This window comes from Zootermopsis nevadensis, unplaced genomic scaffold, assembly GCF_977971745.1.
Source record: "Zootermopsis nevadensis isolate Lab colony 2312 unplaced genomic scaffold, Znev_1.0 Znev_ptg000030l, whole genome shotgun sequence".
NCBI classification, from domain to species: Eukaryota; Metazoa; Arthropoda; class Insecta; order Blattodea; family Termopsidae; genus Zootermopsis; species Zootermopsis nevadensis.
The window spans coordinates 8,623,988-8,646,893 of record NW_028259162.1 but is presented as its reverse complement, the minus strand read 5'-3'; the positions used below and the strand labels follow the sequence as shown (position 1 = coordinate 8,646,893).

Here is a 22,906-nt window from a genome sequence, read left to right as displayed (position 1 = left end):
CACCGAGGTGAACATTGATTACGTTTAAACTAAAGAAATACAGTCTCGCTTACTGTCCACGGCATTTCTTTCTGCCAATGCGGCCAGCGGCAATGAAAAGGTTGCCGACCGCTCAGGTGAACCAATATCGCTGTTCGCATACAGACCGCGTGCCCCTGCGTGCATCGGAAGCGGCGTGATAATTATCCGAGATTGTGAAATCAACAATTGGAACGTAACACTAAACACCATTTTGGTTCGTCACACCGTCACAGCTCGCTTTGTGCAGCTCGGGTGTGGTCGGTATGGAAGCAATCTGCGTTCCCACGGTCACTCTTTTGTTTTCTCGCGTTTTGGCTTCGTCCTGAAGGTCACTGAAGAATGACAGTTCCGGTAACAAAGAAGCAGCAACTTCCGATTGATCAGAATCAGCTACAGATCCTTTGTCTCGCATTTTATAGACCCGTCTGTCGCTCTGGATGACTGGTTTTGGGAGCGAAAAATCCGACCACTTTATGCATATGCAAGAAATAGTGTTGTATCTGTCACGTGTTACTTTAACATCATGCCAATTGCTTTAAAGTCGAGAGGCACGAGAACATATTTTGTCTTCCTATTTCAAATTCCTATTACTCAGTCAACGACGCTGTCAAGAACTGCTGCTATTTATTTATAGCTTATTTAACAACGCTTTACTAGCTCAGAACGTCGAATGATAGGATGATTAATTAATTGGAAAGGATGTGTAAGGAAGCGATCATCGCCTAATTGAAGGTGCTATTCCGACAGATGTACGTCTTCATGTAAAGTGAACGATATCGTTGCCACTTTTTAACCAACATTCACATTTATCAACTACTTTTAGTAAAACTCTCGGATATAAAGTTTAATGAAACTTCATCCATCGACATTAAAATCTAGATAGGCCATTCTGGTTTAATGTTATAATTAACAGTTAAAATCTAAAATAATTATACAGAGTGACGGACCAACCGAAGACACGCATCGCTAGTCGGGAAGCTATCAAAAGAGGCTAAGTCATGAGCGATGACATTTTCAGGAGAAATACGAGGAATGCCCTTAGAGGTAGTCAATGACCTCTCTGCATAGTCGTTCTGGTTTTTGGATCCACTGAGTGCGAGGATGTGGATTCAACTTCCGCTGCTTTCCCAAAGATAGCGAACAATGAAACTGTTTCAGGAAATCAGGCTTTTTATGACAGCGAATAATTTGAAATACCGGTAGCGTTTCCAGTTTGTAACTCGTTCGAGAGGATGTCCTTATGACTGGCCTTGTGCTTTGTGGATAGACTGTTCACAGAGGTTTATAATTAGATTTAGGGGACGGTCACTATGTACGATTTGAAGTTTTGACGGCGGTGACTTTGAAGATGGCTGTCTTCTGGGTTGTTGCGCCGTGTAATCTGGTATAAGTTTAAACCCAGAAGACAGCCATCTTCAAGACGGTCACTAACCCAAGTCCTTCAGCTACTTCCAGTAGACCGACTTAAAATGGCTCGTTTTACAACCAAGGATAGAGTACCCTGTCACTGTGGTTATATACGTATCTCTGGTTGCGGGGAATATGAGAATCGCTTATTTTTATTCATGCAATAGTTTGAAGCAGTACAAAGGAAGAATGTTATGATATGAGCTACCTTTATTGTTGTAAAAATGTGCCTTGATCGACAAGCACAAGGTTAGTTGTACTTTAAACTGGATCAGGCGTCACAAATTCTTCACAGAACTTTCTGCACTGTCCAGCTATGCAGACATTACGCAATTGTGACTCTCGACATGTTACCAAATGGCGAGTCTCATTGCTTCCATGCAACACCCCTACCCCATTACAAAGTGAACACATGGCTAACAGCTATCCAATTTGGTGTGTAAGGACTAAGTGCCTTATTTGAAGCACGCCTAGACACCAAAACTATACGACTACAGAATAACTTATCTGTTTGTAGATTATCAAACTATGCGTGTTATAAATAAATTAAGAGCAGGCCAATTTATTATCTGTACAAAAAGGAAGAATTTCTAAACGTTCTGACGCTGTAAGCTCTAAGAACACTTTCAATTTCTGGTAAGAGATAATTGTATCAGAAAATTGGCAGTCACCCGAAGTAGTACCAACTACCGAAATGTAATCTTTCCCAAATATACCTCAGACAATAGACAATTTACAACATGATACTGATAGGCTACAATGACTCGTCCACTGTCGCAGACATTTAAAGAGTAGTTTAGAGCTATTTGTCCTACGGTGCACGCAAAAATAATTCCAGTTACATGTACCCACGTGTGAAGGGGGAGAAGACCTCGAAACGTTAGCACTAGTGATATAGATAACAGAATTTTTCGTTGTACTATCGAATGTGAAGTTATTACGTTTAGGCTACAGAAGTAGCGCGTCCGGTGAGTGCTTGCTTTGATGGTGTTGGAAGTTCCTTCACAGATCAGAATAAAAACTCATTTTATCAAAATGCTATCGATCTTGTCGAAATTAAAAGAGAAAAATTGTTTATTCTCAGACGGACTCTTTTGCTGTCTCCCTCCCACTTACGTTTCCATCTTCAGTGCTGGTATTACTGTGGCGTGTCTCAAGCTCGGAGTTATTTTGCGTCTACTGTACTTGGCCTAGTGACGCCTCTAATAACGTAGCAAAAAGTGACAGCTACCTTCATTATCTTCACTTTCCTTTAAAACATTTAGATATCTAGTATCTATATGCATTTCAGGGATAAACACTGGATTGTAATATGTTTTGTGATGTTTGTTCTGGTAATTTTCTCAATTTGTAGACAAACGTTGTTACAGCTACATTGAATATAGTCTGTGGACTTAGATTTCTGTGGGCCTATTTTTATATTTTCTAAAATTTGTAGTTACTTTTCTCCTAAGATTTGTCGTCTGGGCTTCGATTTTGAATAAATCCTTGTTCTCTAAAGAAATGTGTAAATTATTTATGTGTGACCGAAGATTCACATTGATTTATTCTGATCTCATTTAAATACTTGAATACTGTCCTATTCTGTGTGGAATAAGTAGCGTAGCTTCTTCTCTTCTGTGGACCATTAAGTCCCTAAGGAACACAGTTAACAAGGCCCTGAAATGTAAAATGCGTTGAGTTTTATTCTAAATCATAAAAACGTAAAATAGATAGAAACCAATCTGCCTCACGCCAGTCTGATCTCAGATCATGTCGGGTTTCAAAGGTCGAACAAATTTAATCAAATTTTTAAAGCTTCCATCCTCGTCATCGCTGGTCGGTAGTGTAGTTGTTTTACAGTGCACATTTAACTTCAGAGTCGTGGTTACCGATAGGAGTTAGTACAGAGTATAGATAACAGATGGCAGATGTATTCTGCTCTTGATGCATCTGTACCGAGCGTGTTGCAGCAATATTATAAAGAGCGAAGAGGCTTTTGAATATTAACACCCGAGTGATGAAAACAATTCGTAAAGCGTGATAGAGCAATGAGAACATCTGTTTATAAGAAACGTGTGATATTAATTTAAGTTGCATTTGTAACTGAACGCAAATGTAAAATCTCGCAATTTTCAGTCTGATAAAATTTCTCTCGTTTTTTACGAGAGAGTAGTCGGCGTCAGAGCCGTTTCGCCTGGATGTTCGCACCAGCTCGCGCAGCGTTATTGTGTATTTATGGTTGGTAAGGTAAGGACGAAGATTGGCAGGGAAGTCTAATATATCTGGTTTAGGTTTCGAATTATGTAGGGCTGTGTAAATACTAGTACTGTACCAGTTGTTTCTTGTTCTTGTGGGTGCGTCTGACAGGTGGCATTGTGCGAAGTTCGTTTTGTCATTGCGAACTTTTCGCGTCTAGATTTTGAAAAATGCCGGGCGAAGCCGGGGGTACGGCGGTGGAAGATTCAACACATTCTGTCTCTCCAAATGAGAAAACTGCCCCTGTGGTCAATGGCAGCAACGTGGAGACATTACCGAGAGGAACCAGCAAACAGGTATTTCGTTTGCTTATTTCAATAGTTGTTATTACGTTTGTCGAGGTAATCAAGCATTCCTTTCGAGTTGGCGAAGTTTCGCGTAGATTAATTTAACCTCGGAAACCTCCGTGAACTCTTCGAATCCTAAGCAGAATCTTCTGATGTTTATGCAGTTATGAGGCCATGAGAACCTAAAATCCACATTGAATTTATTGCAGGATCCTCAGATTTCATTAGAGATTTTGATCGTTGAGGGTTATAGGGATAGTCATCACATCTCTACTAGTTTTTGTTCGTTGTTAATGTGGGCCCAAACGTCGCAGTGTAGTGGCAAGCACTGTTTGGTGATTGGGAGGTCCCAGGTTTGAGTCTTGTCTGGTAACAAGCCTGTTAGGACAATGTTTTCGTGGCTTACCTGACTTTCCTTAGGCAAGTATTGGGTAATGCCATACCGTAGTTGAAGCTGCTAGTTGCCGGCATCTGACCGTGGAAGTCGGGTTCTAGCCAAGGCAGTCGACGAGGGATGGACAAAGTGGCTTTTTCCCAAATCAAATGGGGGATGGACATGGAGGCCGCAGTTTCACAGAGACATTTGTACCCCATTGCAACAATAACATTATTACATTGACTAGAACGGCTTCCGCTCCCCCCACCTCGTAACCTGTCACTGCACTTGACAAATATAAGCCGAATCAAATAAATTAATAGACAGATCCTTAAGTAAACAAACAAAGTTAGAGGCGGAGGTTCAAGCAACCAATAGGTAACAGGTGATTGTACCGTGATCACAGATTAAAGTGCGGCTTAAAAGCTTAAGACTTTTTATACTGGTTACATTACTGGAAAACGAATTTATCCGCAACAGTGGCCCGGGAAAACAGTTTTTGGTCATCGGCGCTCGATGTGGGACACTTCCTATCTGAATGCAATCTCGTCCCGAACTACGTAATGTATCTTCGTCGTCTTCATTACCAAATCATGGAATGTCTCGCCGCGGTCAGCCAACCTCTAAATTTTCGTTTCTGGGGCTACGTAGGGACTCTGCTGCGATCCCCGTGGACACATAGAGGCAGAATCCGTAATTAGCCCACTAGGAGTGGGAGATTGTTGTGTCTTATTACATCAGAAATGAATTGATATAAATTAAATAGAGGCGGTAGTTCAGGGTAGAAGCATTCAAGCTAGAAATCAGGCATTAGCATACCATTTCAGACTCACCAGTAGTGGAAATATTTAACCAAGAAATGTCTTATAGTGGGGGAACATATAGCGACTGCTGTATAGATAATGTAAACCAAAGCCCTTTCTGCAAGCTCACAGTCTGTTTTGCTAAAGAAAGATGTTTACAGTCAGAAAAAACACAGAATTCTTCTTCCCACACGCTTGGAACAGAACTTCAGTGTTGAAGACTTTCCTTACGTACAGAATCGGCTTTCTGGCTTGTATATACCAGACGACATATTGCTACATTCCAGAATTCATCCATCTTCATTAGAACATTTAAATGAAAGTTTCGTCAGACATCTTGCAGCTGCACTCTGCCCATGCAACGCCTTCAAATCTCATCTTGCAGAGTTCTGTCTCTCCCTTTGCAGGACTCAGAAATGGAATCCACAGCTGAAATGGCAATGGTTGATATCAGTCTGCAGTCCTTCGCCCCCCCCCCCCCTTGCCAACAGCCCCCCCCCCTCCCCGACCCTGTAAGTTGGGGTTACTCCCCTTGTACATAACCGTTAAATGGAATCACTTTCGCTTTCACGACAGGGGTGCTGGGGCTAACCAGACTGATTCAAAGCACAGTTACAAAGAAAAATACTAACCAATGAGTCTTGTGAAAAATGGGAATTATTGTTCATTCGATTTGACATGTAAATATATTGTGGTTCGTAGCACAGGGTTGTTTTAAAACGTCAGGGGCAGTGCCGACTGTAATTCATTTTATAGAGAAGTATTTTTGCTACGGGCAGAAGGCAGTTGATATTGGGAGGTTGAACAGGATATCTATCGCCTTCCCAACGGCCGTTTCACGTACACAAGAAGTCTGAATAGAAAAGAATTCAAGGGGGGGAATCCTGTATTGCAGGAGGTGGGAAGTCGCCCCGAGACGAAGCTCCACCTCAGACTTCGGGAGTGTGTGGTCAATTTACGTCGCACAGGTTTGAGAGCTGTATCGTTGATACGATCCTACAGAGTCCCTCTACTTTGAAGATGGCTGTTCTCTGGGTTGTTGGCGCCGTGTAATCTGGCAGATGTTTTCTGACGTTTCATAGGTACTTGCTGTTTCCATCATTAGGGCGATGATCGGTAAACATCAGCCAGACTACACGGGGCAACAACCCAGAAGACACTTTCATAGTCGCTGTCGTGAAGACTTGAAATCTTTCCATTTTGTTTCATCATTGTTAGGGACGTACATGCAATGGTTAGCAATCCTGACTTTTGTAGTCCGAGATTCGAATCTCGGGACGAAACAGGTTCTCTTGATTACTCAGAATGTTATAGTCTTCCTTAGCCCTACCAGGAAAATTCTGGGATGACCTTGAAGGGACTATGGCTACCTCCTGCTACATTCTTCCAGTTATCGTTCACCTACCATTTGATGTTAAATAACTTATGCAGTTGAAATTAGTGACCATGTAACCCGAGAAGAAATTAATTAATAAGCATTCGAGTCCGACAAAACTATAATATTATAAAAACGTAACACTGGCTTTTTGAACGTAATTGCACAGCGAGGTTCTTTTGCGAGAGCCTACACTGGCCGAAGATTTTGAGGTTTCTTTTATCAAGTCGTTTCGACCCGAGTTCATTTGATGACTGCGCTGTCGAGAAAATACTCCATTTATAATTTTTTAATTCTTGGCTAGTTTTGTATGGGCTTGTTCCATGAACTGGAAGTGGTCGTGGTCTGTTCCAAAGTAGTGTTCTATCTCCGCTTTCGGCTGACAAAATGAAGTCGTTTATTTATTCGACATCCAACCTTGAGTGACCTCTTTTCTTGATAGTGTCGACTTTTTCTTTTATAAGAAGACGTATTCGAAAGTAACTTTTTGAAAACGTCCGTAGAAATTAAACTTCCCTGAAATTCTGTCGGAAATGCACCCAATTTTTGTCTTGATTCCCTCGGGGACTGCGTGAACCCGGTGTCACTTCATCATTGCGACCATATGCCACTACATTACAGACGAGAACTATTCCACTATTACGTTCGAAAGAGACAGCTTGGTGGCGAGCCTTTTAAAAGTTGCGTAATAATCAATTCCTTTAACTGCAGCATACGTAACTGATTGAAGACCCCAAGACCTTGCTTCTTGCCAAGGCGAGCTACCAAATGCCTGGAAGGATTCATAGTTTCACTAGTTAATTCTGAATTGTAACAGGCCAGATAGCCTCATCCATAAAAAGATTTACAACAAATTGAAGGCCGTGTCATACATGGGAACTGCCTCCTGTTTACCATATCTGTAACAAAATCATCAAATTGACGTTTACTGATGGCTGAGATAGTAATAAATGTAAAATGTTTAAGAACTGTTTCGCAGTGTTGGGAATTTGGGGATTCCCAGAAAAGGCAGTCATGACGGAGAGCCTGTTAAAGGAAGAGTCCTCTGTACATGAAATGGCGATGTTAAAAATGACAAATCAATAATAATAAGCATACGTCAGGAAGTTATGTTAGGCAGGTGTGGCTTACGATGCATCATTTGACCTTTGTGCTTTAAACAGAAGTGTTATGCGTGAGTCATTTACATCTGAATTTGCATGAATCGTGTTTGTCTGTCTCGTGGGTACGTATGTTACGCAGAGGCGATGTTACATTTGCTAGACAGAGGATGTTCTCGTTCTTGAGTGGAGTCTCAGAATTTTAAGGCCAGTCGTAACTATATGTACAACTTCCTCTAATGGTCGGTCAGTAACTCTGAATCTAACCCTACAAAGTGTATTCAGTGGTTTCATATGGCTGTCTGCATTAACAGTGTCTTTCAGTACGCAGTCACTTCTCTGTTTACCAAATCCGTATTATTTAGTTTGTCAGGTTTCACACCGAAGCAACAAGCAACAGGCAAGACGTGGCAGTTGCTTACAGAAATCGCATGCATATCAATGTGAAAAGTTAGCATGGACCCCCCCCCCCCCCCCAAGCGATATCGCTTTTGAAATGATCGCTTAGTGATAGACGATGCATGTCGAAAGAAACTTTCCTGCAATATCACCGAACGCCATGGAACGGTGTTCATAGTGGCTTATGACTTATTGCGTCATCAGATGAATAATTTTGTGTGCAGTGTATTACAGCAGGTAATTATTATGACTACTGACGAACAACGAAGTTTTTAGTTGATGAAAATGTAGAATACGTGGCATGCAATGTTCATTTCATTCGCCGAGTAGCGATTTAGTAGCTCAGTCGAATTATATATATAAAGATGAGGGCCGATATATTTTCCTTTCTGACTGTTACAGTGCTGTAATTAAAATGGAGTGTGCTGTGTTAAGATCTATCTTGTAGAACTGGCTTCTAATGCTTCGTGTAGTGTTATCCAAAGTGTTGCTACAGCGGAGAATAATATTGTTTCTGGCACTGACAACTTACTGCCCTCATTTCATACGGGCACACGATCATTTCGGAGGGTCAGGTAGTGTTTAGTCCGCCTACCGTTCGGAACTAATGAATTAATTCCATTGTGCTTAAGACACTTTTATTAATTTTATGTTTACAGTCGTCAGAGTGTGCAGACAGAAATGTATTTCTGTTCATGAACATACAAGCTCTTACATGAATACACATACGCAGTTTAAAGTAACCACCAGACAGGCAGTTACTTATAAGTTGTTGGTAGTAACGAAATGAGTGTCTTGCAGCGTTTGCCAATTACCACCTTGAAGGGGTGGAGGGGCCCAGTAGCCCTAGTGACCCAGGTGGCTATGCTGGGAAAATTAAGCTTGACGGCTAGTCAGAAAAGGGTGAAGCGAACAATCCATCGGGTGGAGGTCACTGCTCCAGTGGCAGAAAACACCGATACAAAGCTTCTGTTCCCCCAGGTTGGGGGTTGAATCTGTAGACCAGCTCCCTATTCATTGGAAAGAAACGACATGCAAAAAACAAACCCTAATCGAGAAAGCAGGACAGATGTTGCGGAAGACTACTGACGCTTAAGAAGACGCTACGAATAGTAACACAGGCGGCAAACTAGGCAAGATTTTAAGGAAGTAAGTATTAAGAATGGACGTTGAAGATTTCAGTCTTCTGGATTGTTGCGCTGTGTTGTCTGGTAGGTGTTTACCAACGTTTCAGATCTCGCCCTGATGACGGAGGCAGTATGACCTCTGAAACGTTGGTTAACATCGACCAGACTACACAGCGCAACAACCCAGAAGACAGAAATCTTCATACTCTGATGACGGAGGCAGTATGACCTCTGAAACGTTGGTTAACATCGACCAGACTACACAGCGCAACAACCCAGAAGACAGGAATCTTCATACTCATCGCCCTGATGACGGAGGCAGTATGACCTCTGAAACGTTGGTCAACATCGACCAGACTACACAGCGCAACAACCCAGAAGACAGAAATCTTCATAATCACCGCTGTGATGACGGAGGCAGTATGACCTCTAAAACGTTGGTAAACATCGACCATACTACACGGCGCAACAACCCAGAAGACAGAAATCTTCATCGCCCTGATGATGGAGGCAGTACGACCTCTGAAACGTTGGTAAACATCGACCATACTACACAGCGCAACAACCCAGAAGACAGAAATCTTCATACTCATCGCCCTGATGACGGAGGCAGTATGACCTCTGAAACGTTGGTCAACATCGACCAGACTACACAGCGCAACAACCCAGAAGACAGAAATCTTCATAATCACCGCTGTGATGACGGAGGCAGTATGACCTCTAAAACGTTGGTAAACATCGACCATACTACACGGCGCAACAACCCAGAAGACAGAAATCTTCATCGCCCTGATGATGGAGGCAGTACGACCTCTGAAACGTTGGTAAACATCGACCATACTACACAGCGCAACAACCCAGAAGACAGAAATCTTCATACTCATCGCCCTGATGACGGAGGCAGTATGACCTCTGAAACGTTGGTCAACATCGACCAGACTACACAGCGCAACAACCCAGAAGACAGAAATCTTCATACTCACCGCTGTGAAAACCTCAAATCATAAATGGACGTTGAAGTTGGCATTCGCGGAGGCTAAGAAGGAAAATGTTGTTTATACCGTCATGTGCCGAAACGTAAAGAGAAGAGAATGGGAGTATCTGTTACGAGCAGGAAATGATTTAAGGAATTAATAATAATTGGGAATTTGTTGTTGGACATACATTTACAGAAAATTTGAACCTTTGTAGTACGAAAAGAAGAGTGGGAATATTAGAGAGAGACCCAAAAATGGTCTATGTAGCTTATAATATGAGATTACAGCCTGCTTTTCATGAAAGAATTTTACAAGATTAATTTATTACAGTGAAGGAAAAATACAGTTATACAGTGAAAAGTATGAGACGCGGCAAAAGAAGGGCTTTGGAGGACTTACAGGAGCACACCGTATGGAAACCAAATGTTTTTGGAGCGAGGAACGTGAAATGATGCTGAGGATAAAGCACTCATTTTTAAGATGGTTAAATACGAAAGGTGTGAGCATAAATAGCCCAAGCCCAAGCCAGAGTCAGAAGAAGAGTTACAGGTTATAAACAAAGCTTGCGGAAGAATATTGTGTCATATTGTAAGACCGCAAGTGTCGAGAAGTACTTCGTCTCTGACTGCCTGACAAATCAGTAAGACATAAAGCCTGGTCGTTTCTCTGGGCGGTTCGCACGGCTTTTTCGAATTCGACCAGGATTCCGAGATTTGATGGTTTTCCCTCAGTCACCGAAGGTAAATGTTTCTTTTTTCTAACGCAATATAACGGACTGCGTCCACTTTCACGTATTTCTCAAATCATTCGCACCATTCCTTTCTTTATGCTTTATGTGATTAATACAGTTGAGATAGCGCTGCTAAAAAACTTGTTAAGACATAGGGTGGGGCATATCTGTATCGTACTTTAAATTTACTGAATATATTGTTCTCTGTATCCAGGTTTAGAAAGTTCTTCCACATCTTCTGAATGTAGGTTACCACATTTACACTGTGTTAACGACCCCAGACGTTTGGACCTTCATGGTTATCGTGACGTGTAATCTGCTCCGTATTGTGGCTTGTCGATCACGTTTCTGGTTCTGGTTCGTGGTTTGGCACGACAGACAATCTTTGTTGTTCCGATCGTGTGCACTTGCAGACTGTCCTGACATTCAGGAAGAAATTCACTTCTCGTCCTCCAGTTCTCGACTGCCAAAGAAAGGGAATATCACGTAGGATATGAGGATCTCACAACGACGAGTTCGAAGATGATTGTCTTCTGGGTTGTAGCTCCGTGTAGTCTGATAGACGTTTACTAACATTTCAGAGGTCCTTGCTGCGTCCATCATCAGGGTGATCATCTGCGACCTGAGAATGCGCCGTGCCTTGTTGACGAGGGACCCGTTAAACACATGCTAGACAGTCTCAGATTCAGAAGTAATTAATAATTGTCACTAATCGGGTTCTTCTTACAAAGATGGATTTTGAACTACAGTACGTTCCGCTCACCACCCTAAAACAACCGCCTTTCGTGAAGAGGCTACAATAGTACAAAATTTACTGGTTTTATCTTGACGCGTGTATCTGTGCGTCATGAAAAAAACAAAAGTTTTGAATGCTATGAATTAAGATAGCTAGTCAGTTCAGCAACTTCACTGTGAGTATCCTTGTCCTCTATAACAGACACTCACCTCTGTGACATCATGCTTGGGTCAAGGAAAACTCGGCAAACCCGACACGGTTGGCATGGCTTAACCACGTGTCCTGCTCGGATACACTAAAGACACTGCTAAGAATCGGCCGTGGCTTATTTTAAGGTGCTATTGTAGAATCAGGGGGTGTTGCTTCAACGGTGAGAGTATCTGGGTGGTCTGGCACGCATTTCCGTGTTGAAAGAAATGTGCACGAGTCCATGATATGAGCCCGTTCTTGTTGGCATTTAATGACATCTTTAAAATTCATAAGTACAAAATTAAACAATAAGTAATTCGATAAAAGACGCTTTTGTCTGAAATGCAGAGGTTGGAAATTAAACAGCAAGCTGTGATGTTCGTCTGGGTTTTGTCGCTGTGCGGACGCCGTGAAGTCGTAAACCTTGAAGATGGATACAGTATGTTTCTCCGAAACGTTAGCATCTACTGACGAGTTTACACGGCGCCAAAACCCTTTTCATCATCATCATCATCATGATCCGAACTGCCATGAAAACTTCTTATGAGTTCTGTCTGAATCTCGTGCTACAAAATTGTCTGTTTCTAGAGGGGCGTGCTCCGTGTCTTATAATGGGGTAAACTCAAACTTCGCTTTCCCCTAGTTTACACCGCCTATGTTTTCAATCAGTACCTTTAAAAAAGTGTCATGGTGGTGTCCCGGCACTAAAAAAGTACCGGAACGTCTCCCTGGACCGCCCTTTCTCGACAGCAGCCACGAAGGACTAATGAGTACTTCTCACGTAGGTGGAGTGCTGACCACTCGACCCCGATATTTACCGGTTAATAATAACAATAATTGGATTGAATTAATCCAGGCTAGATTTCGAGATGAGTAAATTTTGGATTCCATATTATGGATTGAGCGCTCCGTAACCAAAGTCTGCTTTAGGAACGCCTTGCAATATTTAATTGGTCATGTAAACCAGACGTCCGTCGTCGTCATCACATTCGTCCACCATTGGTCCCTTTCAGTTCTACGTATGTTAACTCTGTGCACATCATCACAACCTAGTTTCACAGAATTAATTTCAATGTTTATTCTCCAATTTTCTAGACCTTCAAAGTGTTTTTTTTTATTACATGTTCCTTATGCTTTTATTGTTTCCCCACCCTCCATGCCCGGCCTGTGACAATGCTGGGCTAGATCTATAGATCACGAAGTTCCTCGTTATGGGCTCTACATGCTCAGAATAATGTCTGTGCTTTAGCAGAGTGTGACGTAGGATGTCTGTTCACAGGCGCTGCGCCTCAGGCCGCATGGAAAGTGAGTTTACCTGTGTATGTTGTTCTGGCTTTTTAGTGCCTGATAAGGACATGCTGCTTCAAGGACTTCTTCCTAAACCAGTTCAGTGCCGGCCTCAGCTGAGCGGAAGAATGAAATATGCGCCATTCACTTATTTCTCAAACAGCACAGAGGGGCGAAAGGGCTAACCTCAAATCAGTCTACGTCCAGTGACTTGAGATTAGTTCTTTCAAACGGACTCAACAGAGTAAGCGTCTGTCTTCCCTACATCTGAAGACGAAAACAGACAAAGTTCTCGAAACGTTGTGTCTTTTATAATACGAGACGATGGACAAAGTCCAAAAACTAAGTAATCCAGATTGTAATAAACCGTCGTCAGAACTCATTTGAATAGTCGCAATTGCGGGACACAGCTTCAGGTCCAGTGTTCAAATTCAACAACTTTGATTGGCTACATTTTGTCATACTGTTTTGGCATATGACATCATCATCTTGAAGCAGACACGTGCAAAGAATGACTGTTACACAGCGTCCCCAGAGGTTAGTTTAACCGAGTTAGGCCCGACCTGATTTTCGCGGTCCGTATACTACAGTAGACCGAGAAGAGTTATTGTGTGCAAGCCAGGCAAGGAAGGGAGAGGGGATTGAATGCAGCACTTTGTTATATAAAGGTCAACATCAGAATGCAAAGTACGTCATGAAATTTCATACAAGGCCTAAAGCCTATATGCTGCATTGGTTCCCAAACTAGCTGGCGCGCACCGAAGTGGTGTATGAAAAAGTAATAATTATTGTTCTTGAAGACAGGGACTACAGACTGATAAATCCAAACTAGACTGGCTGATAGGATTGGCAAGTAGTGCCATGTGTGCCGCCTCCTTGTATTTCCTGTAGACGGTATTAGGTTCTGTTAGAAACACCCTGGCTCCATCCCAACAGACATGATGATCTTCTTCATACGCATCTCTGAAGAAGTCCAAGTTGTGCATCGAGTTTCAAATTAATGGTCATATGTATTTATTCCCACATTTTGTGTGTCTTTGTTTTTTATTTTGGCTTTTTCATGTTTAACGAATTCTGTTTCTACTATTTCTATTTTATTTTTTTACGTGCCACGGATGGATGGTGTGGTGATGTTCTTGTATTCTGGGACTTTCACTTTTTTACTTTGTCCGTAGATAGGGATTAGCTCTATCTAGTGGGCCCAACTGAGTAGGAACCTGAAGACGGAGATAGAGCCCCATCTCCGAAACGTCGTTTTATATTTTATTGACTAGACGATGGATAATATCCAAGAAGATTTTTATTCAAATGACTCATCATCGTCAAGAACTTTTAGATTTGATAAACCTAGTTTGTCTGCTGGCTAAATCGGCAGTGACTATCTTTAAGTAGCTTAAAAAACTAACCTAAGGCGGAATAAATGCTCATAGTGACGCACAGCACCTCTGTGACCGAATACTGCTACAGCTGGAGGCAGGTAAGAGGAAATATCAAGGGTTACATAGCAGAGCGGTCGGCCGTCTGAACTCTGAGCTCCGTGATTCATACTGCTCATCCCTGAGCCTATGGAATATAAGTAATTTTTGCGTAGACGAGAGACGGCTATTAATAGTGCGCTATAGTGAGTGACTCGGCACTGGACTTCATTTATCTGGTTACCACCTCCTTTGCAATGGTGCGCTTGGCAAATAATACTGCAGGATGTAGTAACAGCTGAGGAGAAATAAACACTTGACATTTGTTTGTTTTTCTTTCTGTATATAAGTGTCTCTGCTGCCTACTGTGGACGTCCATAAACTTTTTTTGTCCGTTTCCTGTTTTGTATTTCTTAAAATGTGATATTAGTTCATTTAAATTCTCAGTATAGCTTGTCTCCTGCTTTTGTGTCCACTGACAGGTAGTGTTTTATTATTCAAGTGACAGCATTGAAGTGTCTTGTGTACTTAACATGTGATTCCCACCTTTTCTCAGGCGCATTTTACGATTGTTCTTGGTTGCGTATTGTCTTAGGCGTGTAGGCCAGGGCAGGAACATTCGTGTTAACCGAACTAACACGGCTAACATGACGCTCTGACCCTGGTACAGGTCTACATCTGGCGGGCTTTCCAGGTGTGATGGTCGCATGTAGTGAAACTATCGAGAGTAAAAATCAGCAGTTCATTTTGTATCACAATAATAAAACTGAAGAAACAGATGTCGAAACGCTAATGATCTGCTTGACAGACATCGATAATTAAAATGTAACGCAGAGATATTTCAGATTCTCACGGCGGCGTCTTACTCATTAACCTGATGATGGAGGCAGCAGGAACTTCTGAAACGATGGTGAACTACCATACTACACGACACAACAACCTAGAAGACATATTTTCAAAATGTAACGATGCCTGATGTACAGACGTGATATTCCTTCGTTCCAACAGCTGTATGTTGCAGTCAGTTTGGATCCGTTCGATGTAGGACGAAACCAAATTTCTTTGACGAATAGCGTTGTCCCAGTCATTGTAGCTGCCATTAAGGTCTGACAAGCCGACAGATAGCTATGAAGATAATGCGACGAGAGAATCGTCTGTTGGCTAGCTGTCAAGTTCAGAATGTTCCATGCATTTAATTTGCTGTTGAATCATTTGAGATGTCGCTTGAATTCGCTTACCTGGGAATGACAGAAACAAAAATGAGATAAGATACTTCGTAGCTATGCACGAAGGAGTATAGGGATTGTGGACGTAAATCTATGTGATCAGAGTAAATTGAGTTGTTAATAAAGTGAGCTTATTTGCAGTTTACAATTTTCAAACATGTTAGATGCTTATGATATCCATTGGCATTGTCTGTGCTTAGAGCCTTTGTACACTTATTTTCCCAGTATTTCTTGCACCAAAATTTTTACGCGACATAAAAGTCATTACATTTCACAATTTAAATTTACGACACTGTTTCATGTTATATTGTTATTATGAGGAACTCTAAGGTGGCTGTCTTCTGGGATGTAGCGAAGTATTGTCCGTTAGATATATACCGGCGTTTCAGAAGGTCTTACTGCTTCCATATTGTGAGTGATGGAGGCATTAAGCTCCTCTGAAACGTCTCTTAGTATTTACCAGACCGTAGAAGATAGCTAGCTGTCGTGCTACACCGAATGTGCTTTTCGCAATTTTTAGAACTTTTTTTGTCGCCCTTGGTCGATCACCTTGACAACTCTCGGCGAGGAGCACCGATATCGTCCCAATAGACATTAACTCTAATGTTTCCTTGCTTATTGATCACTAATTACACGTACTAAGTATCATGTTTTGTGTGTATTTTTCTCTCTCCTAAATCCATTTTTCCAGTAAGGTCTTATCTTCACCACGCACAGCCGTTTTACTCTTTGTGGGAGTTTTCAAGAGAAGTAACCCCCACCAACGGCGAGGGTGTGTTGCAAACAGTTCTAACATGGAGACAGCCGGCATCATACCAACAATAGCCTGACATTCATTATTTTGCCTTGCAGTCCGTAACAGCTTTTATGTTCAAATGAAAGATTAACGTAGCGGAAAATGACGCGTTGAAGCAGACTCAGTGTCCCAACTATGGAGAACGTAATGCACGAGGTAAGCCATGAGCTGCTTCATTAATCGTTTCTGCCAACAACCGTTACTAATCGTGCATGCATGTAGCATTTTGTCCGGGTTAAACATCAGAAGCCACTTCCTTTTCTCCCAACCAGAGTAATAGGCGTACTAAACTTACACCTTAGAAGATGTCCACGATTCTGTCCTGCGTAATCTAAAGCATTTATTTACGGACAAGAAAAGTACGCGAAGCTGAAGACGGAGGGAGTTACGTAACGAAGGGTTTGTAACGTGTTTGTTGTACATTTGTCTTCTTCCTAACATTAGCAGATGAATGAGCCGGGCACATAGCTTAAATTAAGGAAACTACATGGGATAGCTTGACGAGCTACCGGATGGACGACCGGACTTCATTACTTGCAGGGTCAGAAGCTGCCACTTCAGCACGCTCAGAATAGCTTTCCGCTCAACCGAGTTTCCTGTCTAGTGGGTACAGTAAAAGTAAAGTAAAGTTTGTCCCACTATACGCCATGTAGGCGTTTGGGGTGAGTGGAGGTATAGCTCCTCTCTTCCTTGACCCCGGCACTAGATGGGGGTGAGTGGTCAGCATCACGCCCCGGCCGGCTTTACCCCCGGGAAAGGACCCCGGTACCCATTGTAGAGGAGGCTGGGTGGGCCCCAGAGCCAGTCTGGACGCAGAGGCTAGAGGAAAAATCCTCTGCCCCCGTCGGGGATCGAACCGCGGTCGTCCAGCCCGTAGCTAGTCACTATACTGACTGAGCTATCCCGGCTCCAGTGGGTACAGTAGTTGGAGCAAATATGTTCGTTCGACGTCCGTCAGAAGAAAAAAGCAAGGTGATCAGAGGGGTTGCGATATGTAACAGTTATGGAATTGTATGCTGTAAAAAATAAGTAATCTCGGCACTAGATGGGGGTGAGTGGACAGCGTCATGCCCCGGCCGCACTTTACCCCCGGGAAAGGACCCCGGTACCCATTGTATAGGAGGCTGGGTGGGCCTCAGATCCAGTCTGGACTCGGTCTCAGGGAGAAGACCTGAAACCGGGATTTCCCGAATACGAAGCAGGAGTGATAACCGTTCGCCGCTTGCCGTTTTATTAATATTTAGCAGTGAACGGATTGAGCGTTGTGTGGAGATTGTCTCAGTTGATCTAGAGGTATGCAGCGATTTCGTCGTAACCATGCGTACTGCGAGTCGCAGTCCGGCCGTGACGCATTCGCGTATAAACGTCGATAATGCTAAGTTACGCACAGGGTCAGGGCTTGAAGGAACGCTCCAGGGTTCTTCCCATCTGTCGCATGGTCTCATACGAAGATCTTGTATATCTCCGTAATTTGCAGGTCGTAATATAGTCTAGTCACTCTGGGGCGAATGAATATTTGTTTAATTTAATTATTTTCATTTAGCATCCCCAGGAGTACAGATGTTTATGATATAAAAGTAAAGTTTACTTTTCACGTCCCTGTGTACTGAAATATCAGTGTATGGAAACTCGTAACTGAAAATGCCCGTAACAGTCTGGTGGTGGTCATCTGAGTTAAGACGTAATAGAAATTTTTATCGCCATGGAAATCTCGAATCTGTCACTTTTCTTCGCTTACGGTGAGAGAAATTTTACATCCGCATAAAACAACAGATACGTTTCAGCGTTGTATGTTTTATTTAATCTTCGGGGTTTGAAGAGAACACGGTAAGATAGAGTGTGACTGAAGCACTGAATCTGTTAAATGTCAAGAGGGGAAGGGCGGGTAGGACGTGTTATTTAGCCGCCGCGTGTGGATTCTGCGTTGCCAGGCACTTTCACCAATGTCGCACTGCGGCTTTTAAATTAGGCCTTTTCCCCCAGTTTCTCGGAATCATTTCCTGTCGTTCAGAACGAGATTATAATACCCCCAGTTTATGGCCCAATTATGTGTGACTTATTGTCTTTTGTGATGAGCTGTAGTGGCTGAGTCAGAAATGTGACGAAGCGTGGATCATTTCTCAGTAGTGACAATGGAGTTGTCTTTACCATCGTATCGCGTTCAGCTTCCCGTGAGTAAACAGCATTTTCCTGGAGGGGCTGAGGAAAACCATGGACAACCTCGGGAAAGCCCGTTTTGTAGCTAAGATTTGAATCCGGAACGTCCCGAACACGGAGTGATAACCATTCGTCTGCAATATTCGCTACAAAGCATAATAGACGTCGTTTGGGTCGCAGTTCGTCTGTTTATCGAGGTATATTGAAACGGAAAGTGTTCTTGTCTGAACCGGTTCGTGTTGTAGGCAGGACGTAAGATGGAAGATGCGTCTTCCTGCGCCTCGCAAGATTAACCAAGTGAAGCGATGACAGCGGTACAGTGTAATTGCATTCATTTCCTGCGGTTCTCTTGCCTGGTGCGACCCAGGGCTTTAAACCACTGCGCGATTCTTGCAGCACTGGCAGCCTTGCACATCTCTGCGTGACTTGCATGCACAGCGCATCAGTCGATTTCGCTACGCATTTTATGAACGCAACGCAGAGCGAACTATGCTGTATGTAGGCTATGTACATGCACTAGCGAAAGACAGAAAGAATGTGGGAGGGACCTGTCGTGGCCTCATAAAGGAACTCTGATAGCCCACGAAAACCCTGGTTACTAAAGTCCAGATTTTATAACCTGGCACCTCCGAAACAGAACCGTGAGGTCTTGTCTGTGGGTTTTGTTATTTGGCTAGTTTGTGTTGAGGAGGATATTTGGGCCTAGGAGAGAAGACGATGGGGCGTGGAGAAAACTGCATAATGATGAGCTTAAAAATCTGTACTCCTTCCCCAGTGTTGTCAGGGTGATTAAGTCGAGAAGAATGAGATGGGCTGGGCATGTAGCGCGTATGGATGGGACAAGAGGTGTGCACCGGGTATTGGTTGGGAAACCTGAGGGGAAGAGACTGCTGGGGAGACCTATACGTAGATGGGAGGATAATCTCAGGCTGGATCTATGGGAGATAGGAGTCGAAGGAGACTGGATTTTGTGGGCCCAGGACAGGGTCCGGTGGAGGGCTTTGGTTAATTCGGTGATGAACCTTCGGGTTCGGTAAGCCATCTAGTTAGTTAGTAAATGAGAAGTCTTGTTTACTAATGTTCTGTACGATCACACGTGTTTGAGAATTCTGTAATTATCGGTTTGATTGCGTGCATTATGGAACTACCTGCACGTATCAGGCTTACGAAATAAGGACGCACCAAAATCGAGTTTGCCAGACAACTCTTAGTGTGGGCCCCGATGTCAAATAAACGGGATTTCGTGTGATAGTTTTGGAGATGAGATGTGAGGACTGATGAACGGAGAGGCATGGCGTACATAATTCAATGAAATATTCCTACTCCACCTTCCTACACTGGAAATGACACTTATAAGAATTTCAGTCCACTTACCTCTAAACCTCTTTCAGCCCCGTCATTACAGTGTGTCCGTATTTCGTCTTCTTTCTCTCGTCCCTTTTAATTACTCATCTAGTCTCTGATTTTTCTTCCTAAACCCCCCCCCCCCCTCCGCCATCTTCTCCATGTTCCGTCTGGTCGTTCCAGCTACCGTGCTGGAGCCTAAGTTAAGCGGGGACCCCTCCCCCCTTGCTGCAATGTTTTCCTTAACTGTGGTGCTGAAGCTGCTACTTCCGGTCGTAAGCACGTGCCATCACGTGGCCCACGGCTTGTGTCTACATTCGTAGCAGACCCGGGTTCGACACTCAGTCGGGGTCCATTTCCAAGTGACGTCCCGTGCTTCTCCCCGTCATTATTTCCGTCTTGCTTCAAGTTCGTTATTATTAACATCATTAGAGTCATATTTTATCTACCATGAGTATACACAGTGTCAGTATTTTACAATGGTTGTCCATAGTTTGAACGGCCGCCATAGTGGTATTAGTGATATTGAGGTAGGTTATCTTCTGGACACGTCATTCATGTCTGCGAGTAGATTCTTGAAAATTGTACACATAGTTCAGTGTTATTGGTGAAATACAGATGAACATACACGTACTAAATGGCAGCATCATGTGAGGTCTTTTGATTAACCTTTTAAAGTTCAATGATTGTTATGTGTATCGCCTTCTTGAATGATCCGGATATTGCCTACATATTTATGGATTTCGTATGATCTCAGTCCAACAATTATTATTTTATTAAACGGCATTAACCAGTTGATTTTTGTAATGTAGAAGTATTGTTTTGTTTGCGGTAGGAACTGATTACTTTTAAATATTATTTAGTTGGGCTTCAGCTTCAAAGGGTTAAGGGAAGTTCTAGCACTATTTTTGGCATTGGTCGGGGATCAGGTCACCAGACCTCCTAATGTATTCGTGTTTCATCATTTCAGACCTGAGCCCTTCTAGTACCATGAAACAGCTGATTTTGCATAATGGTGTCAGATAAGATAGAGATGTACTGAAGAGGTTGGATCAATACAAGGAGAATATCCTTTGATTGGGGGCTGCGATGCAAAAACAGTTTCAGATTTTCCAGAGGAACGAAGCAGTGAAGATGGAGGCTGTATTTTTTTCCCGAATTGGTTGAATCTGCCTCTACGTTTACACGGCTTTACGACCCAGAAGTTCAACATGGACAAACTTCACCCCAGGAATTTCTGTGTCTGTTATCCAGTTTATTTAATGTCCACGTCTTGGATGTTATAATTTTCATTTTTCATGACTCGTTGCACCGAGGGTGGCGCAATGACCGATTTGCCCAGACGTTCTACAAAATGCTCCTCTTTGGTCTATTACTTTATCTTGATTACAACACTGAACCCGTCAGAAATGTTTCTTCTTTCGAAGTGCCAAAATTTGCTTTTGTGTTTTTAGAAGCACCTAGCTTGATATCGTTCCTTCTATCACGGAATCTAAGACGTTCTCCAACCGTGAATGTACTCAAGTTGAAGATGACTTTTCTGGGATGAGGAGAGCGAGTACTGGTTCAACCACTTCGGTTCGATTGGTGTTGTGTTTTAAAGGGGACAACAAGAACATTTCGCGAATGTGCATTGGTTAAAATTAAGATAATAGACTCATTCATTGATACATCATCGGGGCCGTGGTACTGTTGATTCGTTTTAGTATTAGACTTTCATCACATTTTCAGTCTTTCGACAATTGACTGCTTTTCGAGAGGTCTGGGACCAAAATTACGAGTAGCGCTGATATATTGGCGTATCTGTTTATCTGGCTCGTCTGTCTCTTGCATCTGACTGAAGAAGTCTCTCTCTCTCCCCTGGAAGACCTAATGGATATCCGGCTCTGCAAAGTGAAATGTCAATCAGCGCGTCTCTCCACAGCTTCTTTATAAGGGCGCATTGCTATATTTAGCATCCTTCCCTAACGCGTATTACGGTATCACTTTTCAAAACCAGAAGCCATGATCTGGGTTCGGGAACTGCTAAGGCTCCATTAGTAAAACGCCCTGAGGCTCTTTGCTATCAGACACAGAGTTTACGTAGCGTCACTTTTACGACGGCGTTGTGAAGAATTCGCGAAAATTATCCCCGTCTACTTGTATAGACTTTTACTGTATTAATCTGCGCCTGAGTAGAATATAATAAAGAACCTAAGAGAATGGAAATGGAGTCTGGAGAAACACGAAATGAGGAGCTTTATAACTTGTGATTCTCGCTATTTTTGTTATTAATATGATATGATTAAAGAATATTGATATGGGCGGGCCATTTGTAATGCATGGGAGAGATGAAATACGTACAAAAGGTTGGTTGGAACGTTGGAAGGAAGGTACGACTTTGAGAGACCAGAGTGTAAATGGAAGGATAATATTAAATGAATGGATTAAAGGAAATGTGATATAAAGGCGTTGATTGGATTTATGTTACTAAGGACGGCGGTCGCTGCATCGAAGAAAAGAATAGGATTGCCCGTCTCTTTAAAATGTGCTTAGTTGTAATGAATTATAACCGTTGCGTCTACTACACGAATTTGAGGAGTAAAATTTACTTTTCTTATGCTTAGGTTAACATTTTCAGGTCTGCGAAAGTTTCTCATAGCTGGAAAGTGCAGCGAGGTGACCAGACGGAACTGAAATAGGTTGTGAAGAGACAACGGTGCATTGCATCCCGCGTTTTGTTAGAATGTTGTCAACACTGTTGCAGCCAGTAGCAGATTCAGGTTAAAGGATAAGAATAAAAATTATTAGGCAAATTCTGAAGAAAACTGTTATGTGGGAGAATGCATAAATAAACCTCTACGTAGAACTAAGATGAAACTCCTGCATAATTACAGACTTCTTAACTTTGAGCAGTTGCAATGCGTTTATCGTGTT

General features: G+C 42.7%; 1 protein-coding gene across 14 annotated transcripts in view; it reads left to right on the top strand.

Annotated features, from left to right (window-relative positions):
- The first annotated feature begins 3,470 nt into the window (after positions 1-3,470).
- LOC110838043 (uncharacterized) overlaps positions 3,471-22,906 on the top strand; it is a 102,143-nt gene continuing 82,707 nt past the window's right edge. For 3 of the 14 annotated variants that reach the window (XM_022080823.2, XM_022080831.2, XM_022080822.2), the window contains exon 1: positions 3,477-3,962. In XM_022080823.2, the coding sequence (XP_021936515.2) occupies positions 3,837-3,962 (126 nt within the window). In that variant the 5' untranslated portion in view covers positions 3,477-3,836. Of the gene's footprint in view, positions 3,963-22,906 lie in introns of all 14 variants that reach the window. The other 11 variants (XM_022080824.2, XM_022080825.2, XM_087358789.1 and 8 more) reach the window with 8 other exon arrangements.